We start from the raw sequence: 22,739 nt of genomic DNA, 5'->3' as shown, positions 1-22,739 counted from the left end.
TTAATTGTGGCTAATTTTCCTTGCTGTTGAGGGAAAGAGGATTGTGTGTCCTAGAGCAAGGGTCTGGGCCAAACCCAGGCTTTCCCCTCCTGCAGCAGCTGCCTCTGCCTGGACAAGACAGGTCTGGCTGGTTAGTCTAGTGCTTAGGTGCCAGAGGCTAACAGGGGCCCAGTCTGTGTGGCATCAGTTTGTATGGCACATGGTCTTCCTGTTTAGGAGCAACACTGGCTCCCAAGCCTCAGCAGACTGGCAGGGGTCATGGAGTATGGGGTGGAGGAGGCATCAGAGAAGAACCTGCCCAGGGCCACTTGACAGAGGCTTCTGGTGAGAGAGTCAGGGATCTTGCCCTGCAGAAGCAGGTACATGGTGACTCCTGGATTTGTGCCCGTGAGTGTGTGTACATTGGAGAACACAAATGCTGGGCATCTCTGTCTACCTATATCTTTGTTTCATTTGGACTCCTAGGTTGTCTGTATAGTGATGGATCAGGATGTCTGGAACAAAGAATAGAGGGGAAGAGTAAAATCAGGGGATAAAGGGTGCAGCCCCTGGGTTCTCAAAGGGAGCAAGAGTATGGGAATAGATTTGGAAGCAGATTTCAAGTTAGTAGGGAGGAGGTATATCATTAAGGGAATTCTGGAGATTTCCTCCTCTCTGGTTAGAATGCAGGCAGACACTATGATCCTGTGGGCAAGAAATGAAAATGACTGGCTGAGGATTTCTTTTCCTCTAGGACTATGTTGGGGTGACAAGATGCCGGTGATTATCCCAGGAAATGTAAATAGAGGCCTCCCTCTTGGCAAAAAGCATGTCAGCCCCCAGGGTGTTAGTGTGAGAACCCAGGTGTCCACCTTTGGCTCTCCCTTCTCAGCATCTGGCTTAGGGAGCTGCCAGCTTGTGTCTCCCCACTCCAAGTGCTGGGGTCAGGCCAGGCCAGCAGCTGGGCATGGCTTCCCCCAGTTCCTGGGCAGGGTGCCAGCTGGCGAAGTGAGGGGAAGGCAGGAGGAGTCCTGGCGGCGACTGAAAGGACCTGCCACAGTCAGAGCCCGTGGCCTGGAGCCTGGTCCCTTGTTAGTAGGAGGGGAGAGAAAGGAGTGGTTTGGCGTTCTTCCTTTCTGACCCCTGACCTCCCATTCAGAACCAGAGCATCCCAGAGTACTCAACACATTCTGTTTGCATCCAGTGAAAGGCAGCAAGGTTTGGAGGAGTTAATGCCCAGTTCCTAGAGAGTGGGACTGAGGCAGTGGGCAAGGGGGTGTGGAAGGGCCTTAGAGATTAGGAACCTAGAGGCTTATGTTTTCTGATGTTCTCTGCTCCAAAGATAAGGATGACATTCGGCTGCTGCCTTCAGCATTGAGTGTGAAGAAGAGAAAGCGAGGACCCAAGAAACAGAAGGAAAACAAGCCAGGCAAACCCCGCAAACGCAAGAAACTTGTAAGTGACAGGGATTCCTAATTTTGTGGCAAGCCTCAGGGACCTTTCCCAGAGAATCACATTTTCTTTTTTCCTGATTATCCAGGTAGGGAGGTGTCCTGAAGTCAAGGAGGCTTGACCCCCCCCCTCACACTCCCCCACACCCCATTACTTTATATCTCTTGGATCTAGGACCCTAACCTCACTCTCTACAACCTGGTGAAGAGCCCGGTCATTGTTTGTGACTTGCCCTAACATCCAACAGAAGCAGTCTTGGAGGAAAACTGTATGAGTTCAGACCCCTCTGTCTTCCTGGGCAATTTATTTAGCTCTCTGTGCCTCAGTTTCTTCATCTGTAAAGTGGATAAATGAATCAGTTATTATACAATTGTTGTGAAGATGGAAATAAAATGTAATGTGCTAAGAACAGTTCTTGACACATTGTAAGGATGAATAAATGTTATTTTTATTTCTCTCTCTTTAGGACAGTGAGGAAGAATTTGGCTCAGAGCGAGATGAGTACCGGGAGAAGTCAGAGAGTGGGGGTAGTGAATATGGAACTGGACCAGGTCGGAAAAGAAGACGGAAGCACCGAGAAAAAAAGGAAAAGAAGACAAAGCGGAGGAAAAAGGGGGAGGGTGATGGGGGCCAAAAGGTGAGTAGGATTAGAGAGCAAGGGTGAGTAGTCAGCATTAGAGAGGCATATCTAACATCTGAGAAACAGGCATGAACAGGAAGGGAATTCCCTGAGGCGTAGTCTGTGAGGGATAGGGTTGGACTAGAGAAGGGAGCAAGAAGCTGGTAGGTAAGTATTGAGGCATGTGTGGGGGCCCAGGAGAGAGCCCGGGGAATGCCCACCTCACTGAAGTTCCCCCTACCCAGCAGGTGGAACAGAAGTCATCAGCAACTCTACTTCTGACCTGGGGCCTGGAGGACGTGGAACATGTGTTCTCTGAGGAGGATTACCACACACTCACCAACTACAAAGCCTTCAGCCAGTTCATGAGGTGGGATGGAACTGGGAGTCCTCTTGAACAGACAATTTTAGGGAGGTCCTGAATCCCTCTGGAATCCGATCATTGCAAAGAAATTACTCTCCAGAGAAATTCTCAGCCCATGCTCACAAAATTTCACACCATAATTTCAAGGCATTCTTGGACTCCTAAGTATCCCAGGATTCCAGTTAAGAATACTTCACTGAGGGGCGTGAGGGACAGAGATCATGATTCCAGTCCTAGGTTAGGGAACTGTCTAGCAACAGAATACAATGAGTCCTTTCCTAGCCCAGCATTCCCATTTTCCCCTCCATGACTTCTTTAAACTCATTCTGGGAGATACCGTCATTGTTTCAGAATTTCCCTTGCTCATTTATGGAGTCTCTGCCCCTTCCTTAAGTCCCAGTAACAATGGAGAATGCTTTGCTGCCAGTGGGCCTAAGCTACAATGGCCTTCAAAGTATAGAATAGTCTTTTGGGGAAGGAGGCATTTTAACAGAAATTATTATCCTGGGAGCAACTGTTGTGAGGTTCAGGCCCTGGTCTCATTTTGGGCAAGTTACTTAATTTCTTTGATCCTCAGTTTCCTCACCTGTAAAATAGGAATAATAATGGTTTTACTGACAGGAATCTGTGGATTTGATGGGATAATGAGTACAAAGCCCAGTATATTTGGTATCTAGCCCCAGGATGTGTTAACTGATAGCTGTCTTTAGTAAAGTTTCACTTACCTTACTGCTAAAGATGGTGCTTTTGTTATCACTCAAGGCCACATATGTCTTCACAAGAGCTTAACCACCCTATAGCAGAGCAGAACAATGTGGCCATCAGTGTTCCAGATTTTGCTTTGCTTATTTATTAAATCTTCATTTATCAGACTTCTGCCTACTGGAACCTTTTTTCAGGTTCCATGAGTTTAACTAGTAAAATGCAGTGAATTATAGCAAGAATTATTGTGAAAATGAAATGAGATATTATATAAATTGTTTTAAACTGTGAAATAGTATACAGAAGTAAATCATTTGAGTTTATGTTATTCTTTTTTACTTTATTCTTTTTAGCTTTTTTTTGGCTTTGAAATTTTATTTTGCTTTTTTCTTATTTTTTTTTTTAAAACTTCCTTTCACCTATTTATTATTTAAATTGATTTTTTCTTAATAGAGTATATTTTTATCACCCAGGAATCCTATAGACTATTAATGAGGGAAGATGGCAGTATTCCTAGACCATCTGTGAAGGGTTTGAGTTCTGCTTCTATACTTACAGGCCCCTAATTGCTAAGAAGAATCCTAAGATCCCAATGTCTAAGATGATGACCATCCTTGGGGCCAAGTGGAGAGAGTTCAGCGCCAACAACCCCTTTAAGGGGTCAGCAGCTGCTGTGGCTGCAGCAGCAGCAGCAGCAGCAGCAGCTGTGGCTGAGCAGGTGTCAGCTGCTGTCTCCTCAGCCACCCCCATAGCACCTTCTGGACCCCCTGCCCTTCCACCACCCCCTGCTGCTGATATCCAGCCCCCACCCATCCGAAGAGCCAAAACCAAAGAGGGCAAAGGTAGGAAACGCACTTATTCAACCACTGTCACTCCACCTTCCAAACTGCCTAGAACTCTTGCCTTCCCAGCCCCAGTTGCTAGAAGAGAAACATTTTCCAGAAAGAGGGTCTTAGTGAAACCATAGCCCACAGAGTAATCCCCATGACCTTTGTTTACCAGGATGTGCCATGACTTCTGGTTTCTCTCTCCTCGTTTCTACCCTCATTCAGGTCCAGGCCATAAGAGGCGGAGTAAGAGCCCCCGAGTGCCTGATGGACGTAAGAAGCTTCGGGGAAAGAAGATGGCACCACTTAAAATCAAACTAGGGCTGCTTGGTGGCAAGAGGAAAAAGGGAGGCTCGGTGAGTGACCCCTTCGTTTCTGCTAAATACCTGGGCATCAAGGGCCAGGGTCCAGAGACAGGTCTACAAGGGAAGCTGGACTTGGGACCCCAAGGCCTGGGGAGGGGAGTGGAATCAAGTCTGCCTCACTGACAACCACCGGCAGTATGTTTTTCAGAGTGATGAGGGCCCTGAACCAGAGGCTGAGGAGTCAGACCTGGACAGTGGCAGTGTCCACAGTGCTTCAGGTCGGCCTGATGGCCCTGTCCGCACCAAGAAACTAAAGAGAGGCCGGCCAGGAAGGAAAAAGAAGAAAGGTAAGGGGTGCTTATTCTGTGTGAGTCTGTCCTTCTGCCTTTTTCCCTCCCTTTGCCGTTTTTCTTCTTTCCAATTTTAACTTCTTACTCAACTCTTCTGTGTGTGTGTGTGTGTGTGTGTGTGTCTGTCTCTCTCTCCCTCCCTCCCTCCTCCCTGGATACCCTTTTTTCTCTCTCTTGCTTGTGCTTTCTCTCTCTCTCCCCTTGCCTTCACTGGGGTATATGACAGTCCTGGGCTGTCCTGCAGTGGCCGGGGAGGAGGAGGTTGATGGCTACGAGACGGATCACCAGGATTACTGTGAGGTGTGCCAGCAGGGTGGGGAAATTATTCTGTGCGACACCTGCCCTCGTGCCTACCACCTCGTCTGCCTTGATCCTGAGCTTGACCGGGCTCCTGAGGGCAAATGGAGTTGCCCCCACTGTGTGAGTACCTCATGCCCCTAGGAACCCACCCACCTCTTTTTCCTCCTTGTTTTCAGTTATTCTTTTTCACCCCCAAATGCCTGGGCTCCTCAGTAATGGATGTCTCAGCATCCAGGATCCTAATTAGGTGCTTTCCCCCATCTCTTTGCCCCCATAGTCAACATTTTTGGAAATTGGGGTGTTCTATTCCTTAGTTTCCACCAGTCTTCTCTGCACTTCTAGGATTCAGGCATCCTGTTTTTGCCTCTATTCTCCAGTCTCACTCCTTAATCCTTTCCTTTATGTCTGTACTTGACCTTCTAGGAGAAGGAGGGGGTACAGTGGGAGGCCAAGGAGGAAGATGAAGAATATGAAGAGGAGGGAGAGGAGGAAGGGGAGAAGGAGGAAGAGGATGATCACATGGAGTACTGCCGTGTGTGCAAGGATGGCGGGGAGCTCCTGTGCTGTGATGCTTGCATATCCTCCTACCACATCCACTGCCTGAACCCTCCCCTGCCTGACATCCCCAATGGTGAATGGCTGTGTCCCCGATGCACAGTGAGTAGAACCACCTTCTTGGCATTTACCATGAGGCCTGACCCCTTTGTCCATCTCTGGGGCCCAGATGTTTAGGTCTTCCTTTCTCTGCCCCCTCCCCTTCTGGCACCTTTCTTCTCCTAACAAGGGGTTCTTTCTGCCTTTCTTCTTTCTCATGTGTGTCCAACTTGAAGTGTCCAGTGCTGAAGGGTCGTGTGCAGAAGATCCTGCATTGGCGATGGGGGGAGCCACCTGTGGCAATGCCAGCCCCTCAACAGGCAGATGGGAATCCAGATGTACCACCCCCCCGCCCTCTTCAAGGCAGATCTGAGCGAGAATTTTTTGTCAAGTGGGTAGGACTGTCCTACTGGCACTGTTCCTGGGCCAAGGAGCTTCAGGTACAAGAGCCTTTCTTTTGCCTCTCTTCTGGGACCTTGATTACTGCCATTCTACTCTGGTCTTCCATTTCCTTTGTTTTCTTTCATTTTAGGCTTCTGTTCTCATATCCTTGCAACTTCCATGGTTTTCATAGGTTTCCAGTCTTCTTTCTCTTCATTTTCATTAGCTTTCTTTCCTTAGAGATAAAATAACCTTTCTTCACTTTATTTAATTTCATGTTTTATCAATCTCCACAATTTTGTGTGTGTGTGTGTGTGTGTGTTTGGATTCAAACCCAGGGCCTGGCAAAGGCTAGGCAAGCTCTCTACCCCTGAGCTATACTAGCCCATCCACACTCTTAATAACCATATTCTCTGCCTGTGTTTTGCTCTTCCTGGCCCCACCCAGGCCCTGTCTTCTGACTATTCCATCTGTTCATTTTATTTGTTCTCCTGCTTTGGCATTGGCTTTTTTTTTGCTCATCTATTCTCTTTTAAAGTCATTCTCTTCTCCCAGCAGGCCTTTTCTCTGTCACCCTTCATCCTCTCTGGATGTTGGGACTATCTCTTCTCTTTTTCTCTGTGTATTAGTTGGAAATCTTCCACTTGGTAATGTACCGAAACTACCAACGGAAGAATGACATGGATGAGCCTCCGCCCCTGGATTATGGCTCTGGTGAGGATGATGGGAAGAGTGACAAGCGCAAGGTGAAAGATCCACACTATGCAGAGATGGAGGAGAAGTACTATCGTTTCGGCATCAAGCCAGAATGGATGACTGTCCATCGTATCATCAACCATAGGTGAGTCCTTGGTCTGTGGGAAGGCCAATCTGGGATATGATACTGTTCTTACTGTGGAGATGATCTTGTGTTAATAACTGTTAATAGACTAAATGACTAAATGAAACTTGATTACTCCTGCTAAAGCTCTAGTCTTCTGGCCTAGCTTCCTGTATGGGGTAGGAGAACCCAGGAGGAAAGTCCAGCCCAGCATTTGTCTTTGCTGTCACTAATTTCCCAATAGCATAAGAGATTCCCACATGGGTCTGGGAATGGGGGCAAGAAAATAAAACATGAGAAGCACAGTTCATCCAGATTCTTTTTTTCTTCATAGTATTTATTACTGCCTAATGTTATGTTATATATTCATTGCTGCCTTCCCAGTAGAATGTGAGCTCTCTGATAGGATCATTTGTCTGTTTTGTTCACTGCTGGATCTAGTACCTGGAATAGTGCCTGGCACATAGTAGATGCTCAGTAAATACTAACTGGAAGAATGAAGGATGGAGGATTCTTCAGGAATATTTTGTGAAAGTTGATATTTACCTGCCATCCTAAAAGATTAGCATAGTACTTAAATCATTCTGAATTCCCTTCCTTTGGCCTGCCATTGAGGGTGAGGTGACAAATGCTTCATGTCTGCTGATACTTGTGTTTATTAGGACTTCTTGCTCTTTGTGATTATTTTCCTCCTCCTGTTACACAGTGTGGATAAAAAAGGGAATTACCACTATCTTGTGAAATGGAGGGACTTGCCCTATGACCAGTCCACTTGGGAAGAAGATGAAATGAACATTCCTGAATATGAAGACCATAAGCAAAGTTACTGGAGACATCGGTGAGGGAACCAGGTCATGGATTAGAGGGAGAGTAAGGATGGCACCTGAAAGCTAAATGAGGATGAAGTAGGGACACAGCCAAGCTAGAGTTTAGGGAAGTGGCAACCTGGGCTGGGTTGTTTGGGTGGGGTCAGGAAACAGCCAGTACAAGTAACAGAAATAAGATCTGTCCTGAGCAATAGGCAAGAGGATGCTTGGGAGTGGAGAAGGTTAGCTTTCAGGGTGAAGTATAAAAAGTGATGGTATAGAGACTGGGAGAAAAAAATACAAGAAAATCTAGGTTACGGACAGTGGGTTCAGGAAAATGGGAGGGGTTTCAAGGACTAGGCCTCACTCAGACATATTCTTTTCCCAGAGAACTTATTATGGGGGAGGACCCTGCCCAACCCCGCAAATATAAGAAGAAGAAGAAGGAACTGCAGGGTGACGGGCCTCCCAATTCTCCTACTAATGATGTAAGTTCTCTTAGCTGGCCTTTCTCTTTTCTGGAGCCATGGTGATTGAAGTTTTTCATGGGACTCTTGATACAGCTTCCCAGGGTTTCAGCAACTTCTTTGAATAGTAACTCTTCTCTCAGTGTTCACCATTGTCTTGAGAGAGGCTAGGAATTTTGGCATAAGAGTGAGAGCTACTATAGATAGCAGCCCAGTAGGGCTCTTGTACCATCTAGCCTTTCCTCATGGTGCTGCTGCATGTTGTTTTAAGGAGTGAAGAGAGGAATTAAAGACTAGAACTTTGATAAGTTCAGGACATAGCAGAGAGAATTATAATCCAACTTGATACTGGTGCCAGAGAGGGAGGAGAAGACCAAGACCAGAGGAGCCCTGACTATTCCCTTGAGCTTTCTGACTTCTTGACTCTACAGCCTACAGTGAAATATGAGACTCAGCCACGGTTTATCACAGCTACTGGAGGAACACTGCACATGTACCAGCTGGAAGGGCTGAATTGGCTACGTTTTTCATGGGCCCAGGGCACCGACACAATTCTGGCTGATGAGATGGGGCTGGGCAAGACCATTCAAACCATCGTCTTCCTCTACTCACTCTATAAGGAGGTGCTACATTCTAGGCCTCTAAGTGGGCAACTGGGCTAAGACCTAGTTTAGAATAGGGAAGTGGGGTGGAGGATGGACCTACATAGCAGATAGCAGGTTGGGTTATATACCCTGGAGCCTAGACTAATGTGTTTCCCACCCTTGACTCCTAGGGCCACACAAAAGGTCCCTTCCTGGTCAGTGCCCCACTTTCTACCATCATTAACTGGGAGCGGGAGTTCCAGATGTGGGCACCCAAGTTCTACGTGGTGACATACACGGGAGACAAGGACAGCCGGGCTATCATTCGTGAGAATGAGTTCTCTTTTGAGGACAATGCCATCAAAGGCGGCAAGAAAGCTTTTAAGATGAAGGTAAGCCCCTTTACCTCACATCTCTTATGACCCTCAGATCTGTCATTTCTATACCTCAAGCAGTAATTCAGTTCCTGTATTCTCCATTTGCATTTCTCTGTCCTTTCTTCCACCTATTTTCATGCCTCTGACCCCCATGGATCTGTGTGCTGGACCGGTGGGTGAAAGTTTAGGGATCATATTCAGTGACCTCTGCTTGGGGTCCCAAGTTGGAGCACAGAATATCTGAGTAAAGAATGAGGGCTGAAGGTATAGGTGCATGGATATCAAGTGGCAGCTGAACATGCAGTGGTTGTGTTGGCAGAGGGAGGCACAGGTGAAATTCCACGTTCTCCTGACATCATATGAGCTGATCACCATTGATCAGGCAGCTCTTGGCTCCATCCGCTGGGCCTGTCTTGTGGTGGATGAAGCCCATCGACTCAAGAACAACCAGTCCAAGGTGAGTGAGAGTCCCAGACCTGAGAAATTTGAGACTGTGGATTCCAACTTGCCTTGGTCTTTGAAAACAAAATGAAACAAATAAAAAAACAAGTTCTGGGAGGTAGAGTTCCTGGGAACTTCTCAGGGAAAGTCTTGCCTAGAGGAGGGAGAAGACCAAGGATTTGTCCTCTCTGATTTTTGAGGGAAAAAGGAGTTGGGGGAAGGGAACAGTCAGTGTGGTGGATCAAACATTTGTCACTGATTAGCCTTTTCTCCTGCCTGTTTTTGCCCCATTTTCTAGTTTTTCAGGGTCCTCAATGGCTATAAGATAGATCACAAGTTGCTACTGACAGGAACCCCACTGCAGAATAATCTGGAGGAACTCTTTCATCTGCTAAACTTCCTCACCCCAGAGAGGTTTAAGTAAGTTGCTCACTAAGGGGGTAGTCTGCATAGAGAAAGCCACAGAGGCTCAGGAGCTGGTAGAGAATGAATCTTACATGGAGATTGGAGAATAAAGCCTGAGATTGGGGTCAAAGAATTTGACAGTTGTTCATTTCCTTATTTCCTCCTGTCTATTAGCAACTTGGAAGGCTTCCTGGAGGAGTTCGCTGACATATCCAAAGAGGACCAGATTAAGAAACTGCATGATTTGCTGGGACCGCACATGTTGCGGAGGCTCAAAGCGGATGTCTTTAAGAATATGCCAGCCAAGACAGAACTCATCGTTCGAGTGGAGCTGAGCCCCATGCAGAAGTGAGACTTAAAGCAGGCTACTGGGGGTTGGGGATTTGGTGGTAGCTTTCCAGGAGTTAATGACCAAATACAATATCATAATTGCTTCCTCTATATATCTCCTCTATGCCCCTGACCTGGTCTTTAGGAAATACTACAAATACATCCTGACTCGAAATTTTGAGGCCTTGAATTCACGAGGCGGTGGGAACCAAGTGTCGCTGCTTAACATCATGATGGATCTTAAGAAGTGCTGCAATCACCCATACCTTTTTCCTGTGGCTGCTATGGTAGATACAAAGAGCAGGGAACTGATAAAATGGCTAATACTCTGAAAACCTGGGAGGACCATATTGCATGAGGGTGGAACTAGACCAGAAGGCCAAAGAATTGATCCTTGAGGAGTAGGAATTTGAAAGGTGGGGTAGATTTGGGTTTCTGGCTTTCCAGGCACAGTAAGGATAAGGAGGCATGTAACCTGACCCTTTCTTCCTTTTGCTTCCTATTCAGGAGTCCCCAAAACTCCCCAGTGGGGCTTATGAGGGTGGAGCACTTATTAAATCATCAGGGAAGCTCATGTTACTGCAGAAGATGCTGCGGAAGCTGAAAGAGCAAGGACACAGAGTGCTCATCTTCTCGCAGGTGACCCATCCCCTCTGTTCTGTTTCTGCTTTCTGTTCCTCCCTCCTAGCCAGACCTTAATTCTGGATGTCTTTTCTATGACTACTATGGTGTGATGGATTAGGAGATTCTACCCATAAGAGTGCCTAGCACAGCTACTTCATTCCTGGCTTCTGGTCCATGTTCCTAAGGCTTTTGGAAGTTAGAGTCCAGCTCCTGTTTAGTTGGTTAGGGGCAGGGTGCGGTGGAGCCATCTGCCTCCAGGAGGCCCCTGGAACTAGTGCCATTTCCTAACCTTCTTGGTAGGTGGGGTCAAGGAACAAAGACCTTTTAGAAGTCCTATGAAAGCTACACTTCTGCTATCCAGAAAACTGCACATACAGTTACATCATTTTTTACAGATTTTCAGAAATCTTATGAACCCTGTTTTTTTTTTCTTTTTCTTTTTTTTTTTTTTTTTGGTACCAGAGATTGAACCCAGGGACATTCTACCACTGAGCCACACCCCAGCCCTATTTTGTATTTTATTTAGAGACAGGGTCTCACTGAGTTGCTTAGCACCTCAGTATTGCTGAGGCTGGCTTTTAACTCACAATCCTCCTGTCTCAGCCTCCTGAGTTGCTGGGATTATAGGTGTGTGCCACCACATCCAGCTTTATGTACCCTTTTCTTAGGTCTCAGGGAACCTGTCTTAGTAGAAATGGTCTTTAATCAAGAGAATATGGCAAGAATGCAGAATAGTGAGCAGCTGGGAATGGGAGGAGGGAATACATTCAGTATGCTTAAGAATGGGAGGAGGGAATACATTCAGTATGCTTAAGACAGGGCAGGGGTTCAGGTGTAAAGCTTGGGGTCAAATTTGAGTAAAGGGATAGTTTGAAGAGACAGGACCATTCCACCGCCTTGGCATTTCAGACTCCTTCCTTTTCCCTTACTGTAGATGACCAAAATGTTAGACTTGCTAGAAGACTTCTTAGACTACGAAGGCTACAAATATGAGCGCATTGATGGTGGCATCACTGGTGCCCTGAGGCAGGAAGCCATTGATCGGTTCAATGGTAAGAGGGAGATCCCTTAGTTGCTGGTGGGTGTGTAAGGCCTGAGAAACCTGTGCCAGGTCCCTGGGACAGAAGGGGAGCTGGTACAGGGGGATATTGGACACCTAGGTTTTGAGTTGGAGTCATAGTCATTTGTAGTCAAGGAACATCTAGCAGCAGGTGGACAGAACTACTGGGTACAGGAAAAACCTAGCCTCCTAATTCTCACCTCCTAGCTCCTGGGGCCCAACAGTTCTGCTTCCTCCTGTCTACCCGAGCTGGGGGCCTAGGCATCAATCTGGCGACTGCTGACACTGTTATCATCTTCGATTCTGACTGGAACCCCCACAATGACATCCAGGTGGGAACTTGCATCCTGGAGCCCCTGTGCCATTCAACAAGGAGATGTGGGTTCACAGAAAAATGTATCATGCTGTGGGCTGGCTTAGAAATAAACCTCTTTGGGGAGTGGAGAGGGCCTTTCCTGAGCATGTGGCAGCTTCTCCCTGCCATTCCCCTGGCCCACCCCTGCTTTCTCTCATCCTTGTAGGCTTTCAGCCGGGCTCACCGGATCGGCCAGGCCAACAAAGTGATGATTTACCGGTTTGTGACTCGCGCATCCGTGGAAGAGCGAATCACACAGGTGGCCAAGAGAAAGATGATGCTGACACACCTGGTGGTGCGGCCCGGGCTGGGCTCCAAGGCAGGGTCTATGTCCAAGCAGGAGCTTGATGACATCCTCAAATTTGGCACTGAGGAGCTATTCAAAGATGAAAATGAGGGTGAGAGCCTTTTCTGCAGCTCCTTGAAGCCAGCCCCTGCTCCGTGAAGCCAGGTCCTTTGAGCACTTCTCTACTTCAGCCCACCCTGGGAGAAAAGCACACACTCCTCTGTAGCCTGTGAAGGAAGAAGAGTCTTCTTTCTAGTGGTCCTTGGAGGAGGGTTAGCCTCCTAAACAAACAAAAGAAAAACCCCTTGACATTGCTTCCAGGAAAAAAAGCCTTCCTTCCTGGGCCCCCATAGTATATCCTTTTCTCCATTTTTGAAAAGGTGATGCCTGAGCTTCTGATTGGAACCCCAAGTTCTCTTTTGTTCCCCATCCCCACCAGGGGAGAACAAAGAGGAGGACAGCAGTGTGATCCACTATGACAATGAGGCCATTGCTCGGCTGTTGGACCGGAACCAGGATGCAACTGAGGATACTGATGTACAGAACATGAATGAGTATCTCAGTTCCTTCAAGGTGGCACAGTATGTTGTTCGGGAAGAAGACAAGGTGAGAGGTTTGGGGGCCAGGCATTGTCTATCACAGGTCGTCTTTTAAGGGCAGTGTCCTTTCACCAAACCTTTGAAGTAGGATTCTCCTTTGCTTTTTTTTATTTATTCTCTCATGTTAGCCTCTAGCAAAGAGCAATAGTGAACCTCAAAGAACTTCTTTTTTTAAAATATTTTTTTACTTGTTCTTTATAGTTGCGCATGACATTATAATGTATTTTGCGTGTTATACGTACATGGAGTATAACTTCCCCTTCTTGTGGCTGTACATGATGTGGAATTACACTGGTTGTGTATTCATATATGAGCGTAGGATAATTATGTCTGATTCATTCTACTGTCTTTTCTATTCCCAACCTCCCTTATTTCCCTTCATTTTCCTTTATCTAATCCAATGAACTTCTATTCCCTCCACCCATTGTGTGTGAGCTTCCACATTTCAGACAGAATGTTTGGCCTTTTGTCAAACAGATTATTAATCTAATAGGCTAAACCAGACTTTGGAGAGAAACTTGGACATAGAAAGTTCTGGTAAACCTAGGAGAGTATCTCCTGAGTCAGTGTAGGAGGAAGATGGAAGTATAGAAGAAGTTAGAAAAGAGGGCTAAAAGAGGCAGAGAACCAGGTACAGTGGCAGACACCTAAAATCACAGCTACTCAGGAGGCTGATTCAGGAGGATGGCAAGTTCAATGAGAGCCTGAGCAACTTAGCAAGACTGACCCAAAATAAAAAAATCAAAAGGGCTGGGGATGTATCTGAGTGGGAAAGCATCTTGGGTTCCATTCCCAGTATCTCCAAAAAACAAAAAGATAGGAGAAGTACCTTGCATAGAATAAATGATACAGGAAATGATTGATGTCCAAAAACTTGAAGCAGAGCTGAGAAAGGGATCTAGGAGCAGCAAGCAGGATTTGATTGAGGCAGGAGAGAGGGCTTTTGATGTTGCCAAATGACTGGTGAGGAAGGAGACTGCCAGCCTTTACTCTGCTGCCCTTCAGATTGAGGAGATCGAGCGAGAGATCATCAAGCAGGAGGAGAATGTAGACCCTGACTACTGGGAAAAGCTGCTGAGGCATCACTATGAGCAGCAGCAGGAAGACCTCGCCCGGAACCTAGGCAAGGGCAAAAGGGTTCGCAAGCAAGTCAACTATAACGATGCTGCTCAGGAGGACCAAGGTAAGGACTGCACCAATGCAGGTGATGAGAAGGAAAGAGATGATGAGTAGGAACTTGGAGGCTGGGTCTGCTTAGAGGGAAAGAGAAGTCAAGAAGTCAGAGTCTTTTCCTGCAGAAAGAGAAAGTGGTTAGGAAGGATCAGTAGAAACTACCCAAAGGCCAGGTGGGTTGGCATGCAATTTAACTACCAGTGGGTTGCTTATAGTAGCTTTGGCAGGAGGCAGGGTGGTGAAGCAGAAGATGCCTTGGGACCAAATAGTGAATACAAATAGTTCAAGATACATGACCCAGAGTCAGGCTGTGGGCAGTGACCCCAGTGTCTCATGAGGGCTAAAGCCAGGGTGGAGGGGAGAAATCCAAGCAAAAAGGGTCCCAGCATGGCTAATCCAGGAGTCACCACTGAGTCTTTTCTACCCTCACAGATAACCAATCAGAATACTCAGTAGGGTCAGAGGAGGAAGATGAAGACTTTGACGAGCGTCCTGAAGGTGGCACATTTTCCTTTCTCAGCTCTTCCCATTTCACTTCCCAACTTTCTTTTTAGGCCTACTGTTTTTGAACAAATAAAAGTGCTTTTTTAAAAAAATTTTTTTGGGGGGTTTGGGTAGAAAAACTAGATTGCAGATGAGCAAAAAGGAAAAAATGCTGATAATCTCCCCACTGTTAAAATTTGGAGTTTACAGCCAGGCATGGTGGTGCATGCTTGTAATCCTAGTGACTTGGGAGGCTGAGTCAGGAGGGGGATCACTTGAGCCCAGGAGTTCAAGGCCAGCCCGGGCAACATAGCAACACCTTGTCCCCCTGCAAAAAAAAAATAAATAAATAAATAAGTCAGTCTGTCAGTAAATAAATAAATAAATAACCCGAAGTGGTTACATCATTTTACCTTTCCACAAGGAATCTTGCCTGTGTCAAGTAAATATTTGACATGACTTGATTCTTTTAGATTTACTGGGTTGATAGTTCTGCAAGTAGTTGGAAGAAAATTAGAAATGAATGTGACACAACTATTCCTATGTTTCGATCTGTGGGAAGGGGTGTGGAAGAGGTCTGAGAGGAGTCTTAGAGGAGGTAGATCTATTAATCAGGGTCACCCCCATCCTCAGGGCGTCGACAGTCAAAAAGGCAGCTCCGAAATGAGAAGGACAAGCCCCTGCCTCCACTGCTGGCTCGAGTTGGGGGCAACATTGAGGTGAGAATTGGGCCCAGGCTCCTGTGTATTCTCTAAGGAGAGAATGAGGGCTGCAGGGAGAGAGAATTGAAAATTGAGGTCTGGATCACTGAAGTAAAAAGGACCAAGACCTAAACCTGGTCATTTCTAACCCCTGCCTTCTTGCCCTATCCTCAGGTGTTGGGATTCAACACCCGTCAGCGGAAGGCTTTCCTCAATGCTGTGATGCGCTGGGGGATGCCGCCACAGGATGCCTTCACCACACAGTGGCTGGTACGAGACCTGAGGGGCAAGACTGAGAAGGAGTTCAAGTGAGTATGGGTGATTCAGGGGTGATTCAGTTGAGGGGTTAAGAACTTTGGGTGTTACTTTGATTTTCTTGGCCACCATATGATGTTATCTTACTCACCTGATCACCACTTACCCTGCCATGCTGTGTCTCCTGGCTCAATTTCCTGGGGGTGGGCTCAGCCTACACCACCTCCCCTCAGCTGAGCCTAGAGTAGAGGGGCCAGGCACCCTCCTTCATGGGAGAGGTATTTAAGGAAGGCGCCTCGCCTGGGCTGACCTAGCCTCACATTTACTTGGCCATGATAACCTGGCAGGAAGAGCTGGTGGAAAGGATGAATAACTGACTGATGGGGCCCAGGAACAAAGTATCAAAGCCCAGGATACATATACAGAGAGAGAAGTCAATAGGAGAGTTAGGATTTGGAGGGCTGAGAGCTGAGAGGCCCCATGGGGATGAGAGCCCTAGAGGTACCTGGGGAGTTGGGGTTTAGAGGTTCAATAATCTGTGCCTTAAATCCTTTCTAAGTCTCCCTAACCTTCCTCCCACCCCCATGCTCCTCAGGGCCTATGTGTCTTTGTTCATGCGCCATTTGTGTGAGCCTGGTGCAGATGGCTCTGAAACCTTTGCTGATGGAGTCCCTCGGGAGGGACTGAGTCGCCAGCAGGTGTTGACCCGCATTGGAGTCATGTCTCTTGTCAAGAAGAAGGTATCAATCTTCCCTCACCCTAAGAATCAGGGCAACCACTTAGGCTCTGTTTTTCCTCTGCCTTCTGTCCTCAAATTATGGGCTCAGGCTGGTTTTAGACAGAAGGGACCAGAGCATCCTGTTTGTCTAGTGCCTGGAGCTAACCCCTGTCTCTACAATAACCTTTCCCCAGGTACAGGAATTTGAGCACATCAATGGGCGCTGGTCAATGCCGGAGCTGATGCCTGATCCCAGCGCTGACTCCAAGCGCTCTTCTAGAGCTTCCTCTCCTACCAAAACATCTCCCACCACTCCTGAGGCTTCTGCTACCAATAGTCCTTGCACCTCTAAACCTGGTAATCAGGATTCCAGGTGGCAGGAGAGAGAGAGATGGGGTCAAGAGTCAGAGATGGAACCCATGCTTTCCTCATTGTATTAGTCAATCTTGCATTATTATAACAGGAAACCTATGGCTAACTTTTTAAAAGAGTTTGAGTTCATGATTATGGTAGTCCAAGGTCAAAGGGCCACACTTGGTGATGGCCTTCTTGCTGGCACAGTCTCAAGGTAGGGTAAAACATCACAGAGGAGGGGACAGAGAGTGCATGTTTGTTCTGATTTCTAGCCCACTTCTTAAAAACTACTAGGATTCATCATGGGGCTCCACCTTGATAACCTCACCTAATCCTGATCACTTCCCAAAGACCCTCCTCTACACACCATGGTTGGATTAAGTGTCCCCCCTCCTAGTACCTCACAATGGGGATTAAATTTTAACATGTGAACCCTTGGAGGATACTTCAATCACATCCAAACCATAGTACTGTTCTGCCTTCCTCCTATAGCTACTCCTGCTCCAAGTGAGAAAGGAGATGGCATAAGGACACCTCTTGATAAGGAAGAAGCTGGCAACCAGGAGGAGAAGCCAGAGAAGAATAGCAAAATTGGGGAGAAGATGGAGACAGAGGTATGCCTTCTCTTTGTCCTCTCCTCTGAGGAGAGGGGAGGAAGGGTCTTGGGAGATGTATCTCAGTAGCCAAGTACCTGGGAGTCAGTCCTCTGGCTGATCTTGACTCTCTTATCCTCCTCCAGACTGATGCCCCAAGCCCAGCCCCATCACTTGGGGAGCGGCTGGAGCCAAGGAAGATTCCTCTAGAGGATGAAGTGCCAGTGCCTGGAGAGATGGAGCCTGAACCTGGGTACAGAGGGGACAGAGATAAGTCAGGTGAGTGCTTGGCCCTAAGGGTGATGGGAGGATTAGAATTTGGGAGTTCCCTTTTCTGGTGTCAGGGGAATGAAGGTGACATCCTTCCTATCCCCTGCCCCCTCCCACAGCCACAGAGTCGACGCCAGGAGAAAGGGGGGAGGAGAAGCCGTTGGATGGACAGGAACACAGGGAGAGGCCGGAGGGGGAAACGGGGGATTTGGGCAAGAGAGGTAATGGGTGGAAGGACTGGACACTTGGACGCTTGGGTCCTTGAGAGGGGATCAGGGGAGGTGGAGTCTGGGAGACCAAATGGCCTGGGTCCTGGGTGGGTAGCTATTGGAAAGGCCAGTACAGTACAGGTAGTAAGTAGTTTTGGGAACTGGAAGGAGGTGTCCTGAGGTGTGAGCTTTGCCCTGTCTGCCCTAGCAGAAGATATAAAAGGGGACCGGGAGCTTCGACCTGGGCCTCATGAGCCAAGGTCCAACGGGCGCCGTGAGGAGAAGGTGGAGAAGCCACGGTTCATGTTCAATATTGCTGACGGTGGTTTCACAGGTGGGAGAGGTTCTTCCTGGTATCTGCTTCTCACTGGGATCTGCCCAACCTCCTAGGGTTTCTCATTTTGCCTGAAGCTACTTTTAATTCTAAAATGGTGAATGCTGAATCTGATCCTTGCTTTAAGTCTTCCTAAGTGTACTGCCAAACTCCACACGTCTCTAATCTCACCTTTATTCTCAATCTTAGAATATGACTTTGTTCATAATCATTTTTATTCCTCACTTCTAAGCCAGCTTTATTCATTCCCCCTAAGTAGACTTTTAGTACTCTATAATTTTTCATTTTCTCATCTATACCTGTCTGTCAGGAAGGATGTGGTTTGCAAACCCCTGATGCCTCTGTCTGCTGTCCCCTCCAGAGCTTCATACCCTGTGGCAGAATGAAGAACGGGCAGCTATTTCCTCTGGGAAACTCAATGAGATCTGGCACCGAAGACATGACTACTGGCTTCTGGCTGGGATTGTCCTGTATCCTTTGATACAAGTACCAAAGGTTCTCTTAACCAGGAGAGAGGGTAACTACAGGAGGAGATGAGTCCACACACAGGGAAGGGAGGCTTGTACCACACTTCGGGGAGATCAGACCAAAAGGAAATAACATTTATAGCCAAAAACATCCCTGTTAAATTCCTTGATGGTCCCCTTTCCTTAATCAACAGCCACGGCTATGCACGGTGGCAGGACATCCAGAATGATGCTCAATTTGCCATTATCAATGAACCATTTAAAACTGAAGCCAATAAGGGGAACTTTCTGGAGATGAAAAATAAGTTCCTGGCCCGGAGGTTCAAGGTGGGAACAAGGGAAGAAAGGAATAGGGTTGAAGAGAAACAGGTCAAAATTGGGACCAGATCTGATTGGAACCCAGGGAAGGAAAATTAATACTTTGAGGGTTGTGGCAAAGTTTGAGGCCAAGACCAAAGTGTAACTTTGTGTTGGGGACTGAGGTCTGAATCAGGGTTGACACTGGGGTTGCAGTTAGTATGGAGCAGCAGGTACCCTGGTCCAGCAGTGAGGGAGGATGTGTCTCCAGTGCTGTGTCTGGTCCATCATCTTGCTCACCTCTGAATAGTAGAGCCCTGCTTTCACCCCAACCCTGTGCCCTCAGCTCCTGGAGCAGGCGCTGGTGATCGAGGAGCAGCTGCGGCGGGCGGCCTACCTGAACCTGTCACAGGAGCCGGCGCACCCCGCCATGGCCCTCCACGCCCGCTTTGCCGAGGCCGAGTGCCTAGCTGAGAGCCACCAGCACCTCTCCAAGGAGTCGCTGGCGGGGAACAAGCCGGCCAACGCCGTCCTGCACAAGGGTAAGGGCCGCGGCGGCCCCGCGCGGGGGAGGGCCCACAACGCTGCGTAAGTCTTCACCCCGCACCCCTCAAAATCTTCCCACCCCTCTGACCCCCTTTACCCTCTGAACCATCCCCCTCTGACCTCTAACCCTATCCATGACCCCTTAGTTTTTAGCTTTTAGCACTTGTGCAAGTCAGCCCTCTTCCATGCCTGATAGTGGTCATGTCAGTGCCCACCAGAGGTACTCCTCCGGATGCGTGTCTTGTCTACACAGTAGAGCCTTTTCCTGTGTGGTAGAATTTCACACACCTGTCATACTGCTAATGCCATCCAACTTGAGGTCTTGGCCTATGTATACACCACAAAGGTCCTTAGTTCTTGTCTCACAGATCATGTTCCCTCACATATTCACCCTGTGAGGCAGAAATTACCACCCATCCACCCTCTGACCCTGTGAAACTTCCCTTTGACCTTCAACCCTTTTCCCATACCCTCTTACCTTGATGATTATAGATTAAATACCAAAGCCCTTTACCCATCTAATCCTGCCTGGTATAGTGACTGATTCCTGGCCCCTTTGATCCCTGTTCTAATTCATTGAATCTATAATGCTGACCCTCTAACCTCCTCTCGCCTTACATATTAAAACCTGGATTCCTTAAACCTTGGATACCACTGACCACCTCCCACACCTCCTGACTATTTCCTCCCCATCATCCCCAATCCCCCAACCTCACTCTTCCAGTATGGGATGTTCTGACAACTCCCCGCCCCCATGTCTTCCAATATCCTCCCCTACCTCTCTTTTCTCCCATTTCTCCTTTTTCTTGTTTCTCTCCATCTGTCCTCTGTGATGATCTGGTCTCTCTCTTTTTCCTGACACTTTCCTGAGTCATTCTTTTTCTGTCTACTTTTTTGTTGCTCTCTTCTATTGCTTCTGTCACTTGTCTCTGGTTCTTTGACGTCTGTGTCTTCCTCTTTATTTTTCTGACTGTATCTGTCCATCTGACTCCTTATCGCTTTTCCTGGCTCCATCTCTCTCTTTCCCTGTCTTTCTCTTGCCCTTCTTTCTCCGTGGCCCGGGCCCCAGTTCTGAACCAGCTGGAGGAGTTGCTGAGCGACATGAAGGCGGACGTGACCCGCCTGCCAGCCACGCTGTCCCGAATACCCCCCATCGCAGCCCGCCTTCAGATGTCCGAGCGCAGCATCCTCAGCCGGCTGGCCAGCAAGGGCACGGAGCCTCACCCCACACCGGTAACCCTCTTTCCCCCTAACTCATTTTCCCTCTCGGTGCACCTCCTTCACACACACAAACACTTCCATCAGAATCCTATACCATATGGAAAAATCACCTGCTAGACCTCAGTCTTCACCCTTGAGTGAGTCTCCCTGCCTGTTACACCCCTCAGTAGTTCTGGAATGTGGCTTTTGTTCCCATACATCCATCTTTCCTCTTAAAGACTATGGATTAACTAACCTCAGCTTGCTTTCTATTTCAGGCCTTCCCCCCGGGTCCCTACGCCACACCTCCGGGGTACGGGGCGGCCTTCAACGCCGCACCCGTAGGGGCCCTGGCCGCCGCAGGCGCCAATTACAGCCAGATGCCTGCAGGGTCCTTCATCACAGGTCAGCTGGTGCTTCTAATTCCCGCTTTTCCCACTTCTTCTTTGCCAAGCCTCATCGCTGCTCAGCTTCCTTGTCCTGCTGTAGCTATCTCATTTCCTTGCATGTGTCCAGTACTAGGGAATGGAGTTGTCCTGGGCTTCATTCTACCCATCCCTTTCTTAACTCTTTTTCTGTCCCCATTGTCAAAAAAACTCACCCAGTATTTTAGTGGTTCTGTGGCTTGGTATCTCCCATACCAGCCTCCTCCATCTGGGTTACCTCAAGGGAAAGTGAACATGAATTCAGAGGGGTAGAGTGAGAGTTGGAACATGCATTCAGTCATATGGAGAATCTTAGGGAGGGAGCTTCGCCCTGGTCTTCCCACCCTTACCCAAGAAAATTGGGAAGTGGTAGTGGTAAGAGTATATTAATGTTCAGAAGTAACATTTGGGAGCAATGTGGGGATTGATCTTTCCTTACTCCTTTCCAAACAGCCGCCACCAACGGCCCTCCAGTGCTGGTGAAGAAGGAGAAGGAAATGGTGGGGGCACTGGTGTCAGACGGGCTGGATCGGAAGGAGCCCAGAGCCGGGGAGGTGATCTGTATAGACGACTGACTGGATCCCAGGCCTGCCCTTCACCCAGGCCCCGTCCCAGAGGCCGACCCCCTGCTCAGGCCCTGGGGCCTGCTGCCAGTTCTCCGTCTTCTCCACCCCTTGGGCCGCCATTGGGCTAAAAGCCCCTTTGCCCCTCTATAACTCCTCTCTTCAAGAAGGGACCCTTGTCTTTCCATCCCTATACACCTTTCCCACCAAGCTTTGAAGGCTGTGCTGGTGTGAAGTGGTCTGGGTGGGAGATGGTTAGCTGGGTCTTCCAAGTACCTTTATCCCCCCACTGCCAAATATACACAGCTTCCCAGTAAATGGTTGTCAGGAGGAAAGAGATGGAGCCTCTGCCATATCAGCTTCACCTCTTGCAGAAGTGGGGGATTAGCCTTGCCTGGCCTTTAGGAACTTTTGTGGGAAGAAGAGCTTCAAAGAGAGGAGGGGTACTTTTAGAGAGGAATGAAAATGAACCCTGGGAGGGAGAAGGGAAGAGGAAGGGTGGCTGCATGTTACCTTCCCCTACCTCTCCCCAAATGAAGGGTGGAGCAGCTATGAGGGAGGGAGTCTATTGCTGTTCAGCCTCAGAATAAAGGCGCCATTCACTGGCTCAGTTACCTCCTGTGTACCGCCATCTTGTGTTGGGAAACTTACCCCACTCCCTAGGTACCAAGGACCACCCCCACAAAGAAAGTAATGGTTGGGCGATACTCCCTCAAGCCAAAGAGGAGCTCCCCAATCTGATCTAGGAACCCAGGTAACCTAGAAAGGCGGGGAGAGAATATGCCGGCCAGACATGGGGGCAGCCCCCAACTCTGCCACTCAGGTTCCTGAGGGACTTACCTTTCCTTTTCAAAGCCTGGTTACAGACTAAATGTGAGTGAGCCAGGCAGGGGGACCTAGTTAGGGGACTACCTTGCCTGTGGGACCAGAGCAACATAGTGGAGGGCAGGCTAGGGAGATGTGGGCATTCCCCCTTTCTAGGAGGGGTTGGGGAGTGGCAGTTTGCATGGCGAACCTCCCACTTCCTCATTGCTGCCCCTTCACTTTCTTGCTGCCCCTTTCCCAGTCTCTTCACACCCACTCCTGGTCTGTCCCAGTCCCCTCTTCTGTATCAGGTTTATTGG

General features: G+C 48.2%; 1 protein-coding gene and 1 non-coding gene across 4 annotated transcripts in view; both read left to right on the top strand.

Annotated features, from left to right (window-relative positions):
- Positions 1–22,739, top strand: part of Chd3 (chromodomain helicase DNA binding protein 3) — a 26,214-nt gene extending 3,475 nt beyond the window's left edge. The window contains exons 2-40 of one of the 3 annotated variants that reach the window (XM_077800455.1): positions 1,322–1,434; positions 1,898–2,068; positions 2,296–2,420; positions 3,675–3,958; positions 4,169–4,299; positions 4,445–4,595; positions 4,825–5,018; positions 5,322–5,555; positions 5,729–5,932; positions 6,503–6,714; positions 7,400–7,531; positions 7,888–7,987; positions 8,398–8,589; positions 8,742–8,942; positions 9,247–9,384; positions 9,667–9,788; positions 9,948–10,121; positions 10,249–10,390; positions 10,611–10,742; positions 11,662–11,779; positions 11,995–12,119; positions 12,309–12,540; positions 12,868–13,034; positions 14,033–14,210; positions 14,633–14,698; positions 15,317–15,402; positions 15,559–15,692; positions 16,235–16,379; positions 16,552–16,714; positions 17,204–17,325; positions 17,451–17,583; positions 17,694–17,795; positions 17,995–18,117; positions 18,479–18,587; positions 18,779–18,911; positions 19,228–19,469; positions 20,497–20,660; positions 20,906–21,032; positions 21,506–22,739. In XM_077800455.1, the coding sequence (XP_077656581.1) occupies positions 1,322–1,434; positions 1,898–2,068; positions 2,296–2,420; positions 3,675–3,958; positions 4,169–4,299; positions 4,445–4,595; positions 4,825–5,018; positions 5,322–5,555; positions 5,729–5,932; positions 6,503–6,714; positions 7,400–7,531; positions 7,888–7,987; positions 8,398–8,589; positions 8,742–8,942; positions 9,247–9,384; positions 9,667–9,788; positions 9,948–10,121; positions 10,249–10,390; positions 10,611–10,742; positions 11,662–11,779; positions 11,995–12,119; positions 12,309–12,540; positions 12,868–13,034; positions 14,033–14,210; positions 14,633–14,698; positions 15,317–15,402; positions 15,559–15,692; positions 16,235–16,379; positions 16,552–16,714; positions 17,204–17,325; positions 17,451–17,583; positions 17,694–17,795; positions 17,995–18,117; positions 18,479–18,587; positions 18,779–18,911; positions 19,228–19,469; positions 20,497–20,660; positions 20,906–21,032; positions 21,506–21,746 (6,062 nt within the window). In that variant the 3' untranslated portion in view covers positions 21,747–22,739. The remainder of the gene's footprint in view (positions 1–1,321; positions 1,435–1,897; positions 2,069–2,295; positions 2,421–3,674; positions 3,959–4,168; positions 4,300–4,444; positions 4,596–4,824; positions 5,019–5,321; positions 5,556–5,728; positions 5,933–6,502; positions 6,715–7,399; positions 7,532–7,887; positions 7,988–8,397; positions 8,590–8,741; positions 8,943–9,246; positions 9,385–9,666; positions 9,789–9,947; positions 10,122–10,248; positions 10,391–10,610; positions 10,743–11,661; positions 11,780–11,994; positions 12,120–12,308; positions 12,541–12,867; positions 13,035–14,032; positions 14,211–14,632; positions 14,699–15,316; positions 15,403–15,558; positions 15,693–16,234; positions 16,380–16,551; positions 16,715–17,203; positions 17,326–17,450; positions 17,584–17,693; positions 17,796–17,994; positions 18,118–18,478; positions 18,588–18,778; positions 18,912–19,227; positions 19,470–20,496; positions 20,661–20,905; positions 21,033–21,505) is intronic. The other 2 variants (XM_077800456.1, XM_026390492.2) reach the window with 2 other exon arrangements.
- LOC113184073 (small Cajal body-specific RNA 21) lies at positions 15,825–15,963 on the top strand. The gene has a single exon (XR_003300941.1).

The sequence above is a fragment of the Urocitellus parryii genome, chromosome 7, assembly GCF_045843805.1.
Source record: "Urocitellus parryii isolate mUroPar1 chromosome 7, mUroPar1.hap1, whole genome shotgun sequence".
Lineage (NCBI taxonomy): Eukaryota > Metazoa > Chordata > Mammalia > Rodentia > Sciuridae > Urocitellus > Urocitellus parryii.
The sequence above is the reverse complement of the archived record's forward strand: the minus strand, read 5'-3'. Positions and strand labels throughout refer to the sequence as shown.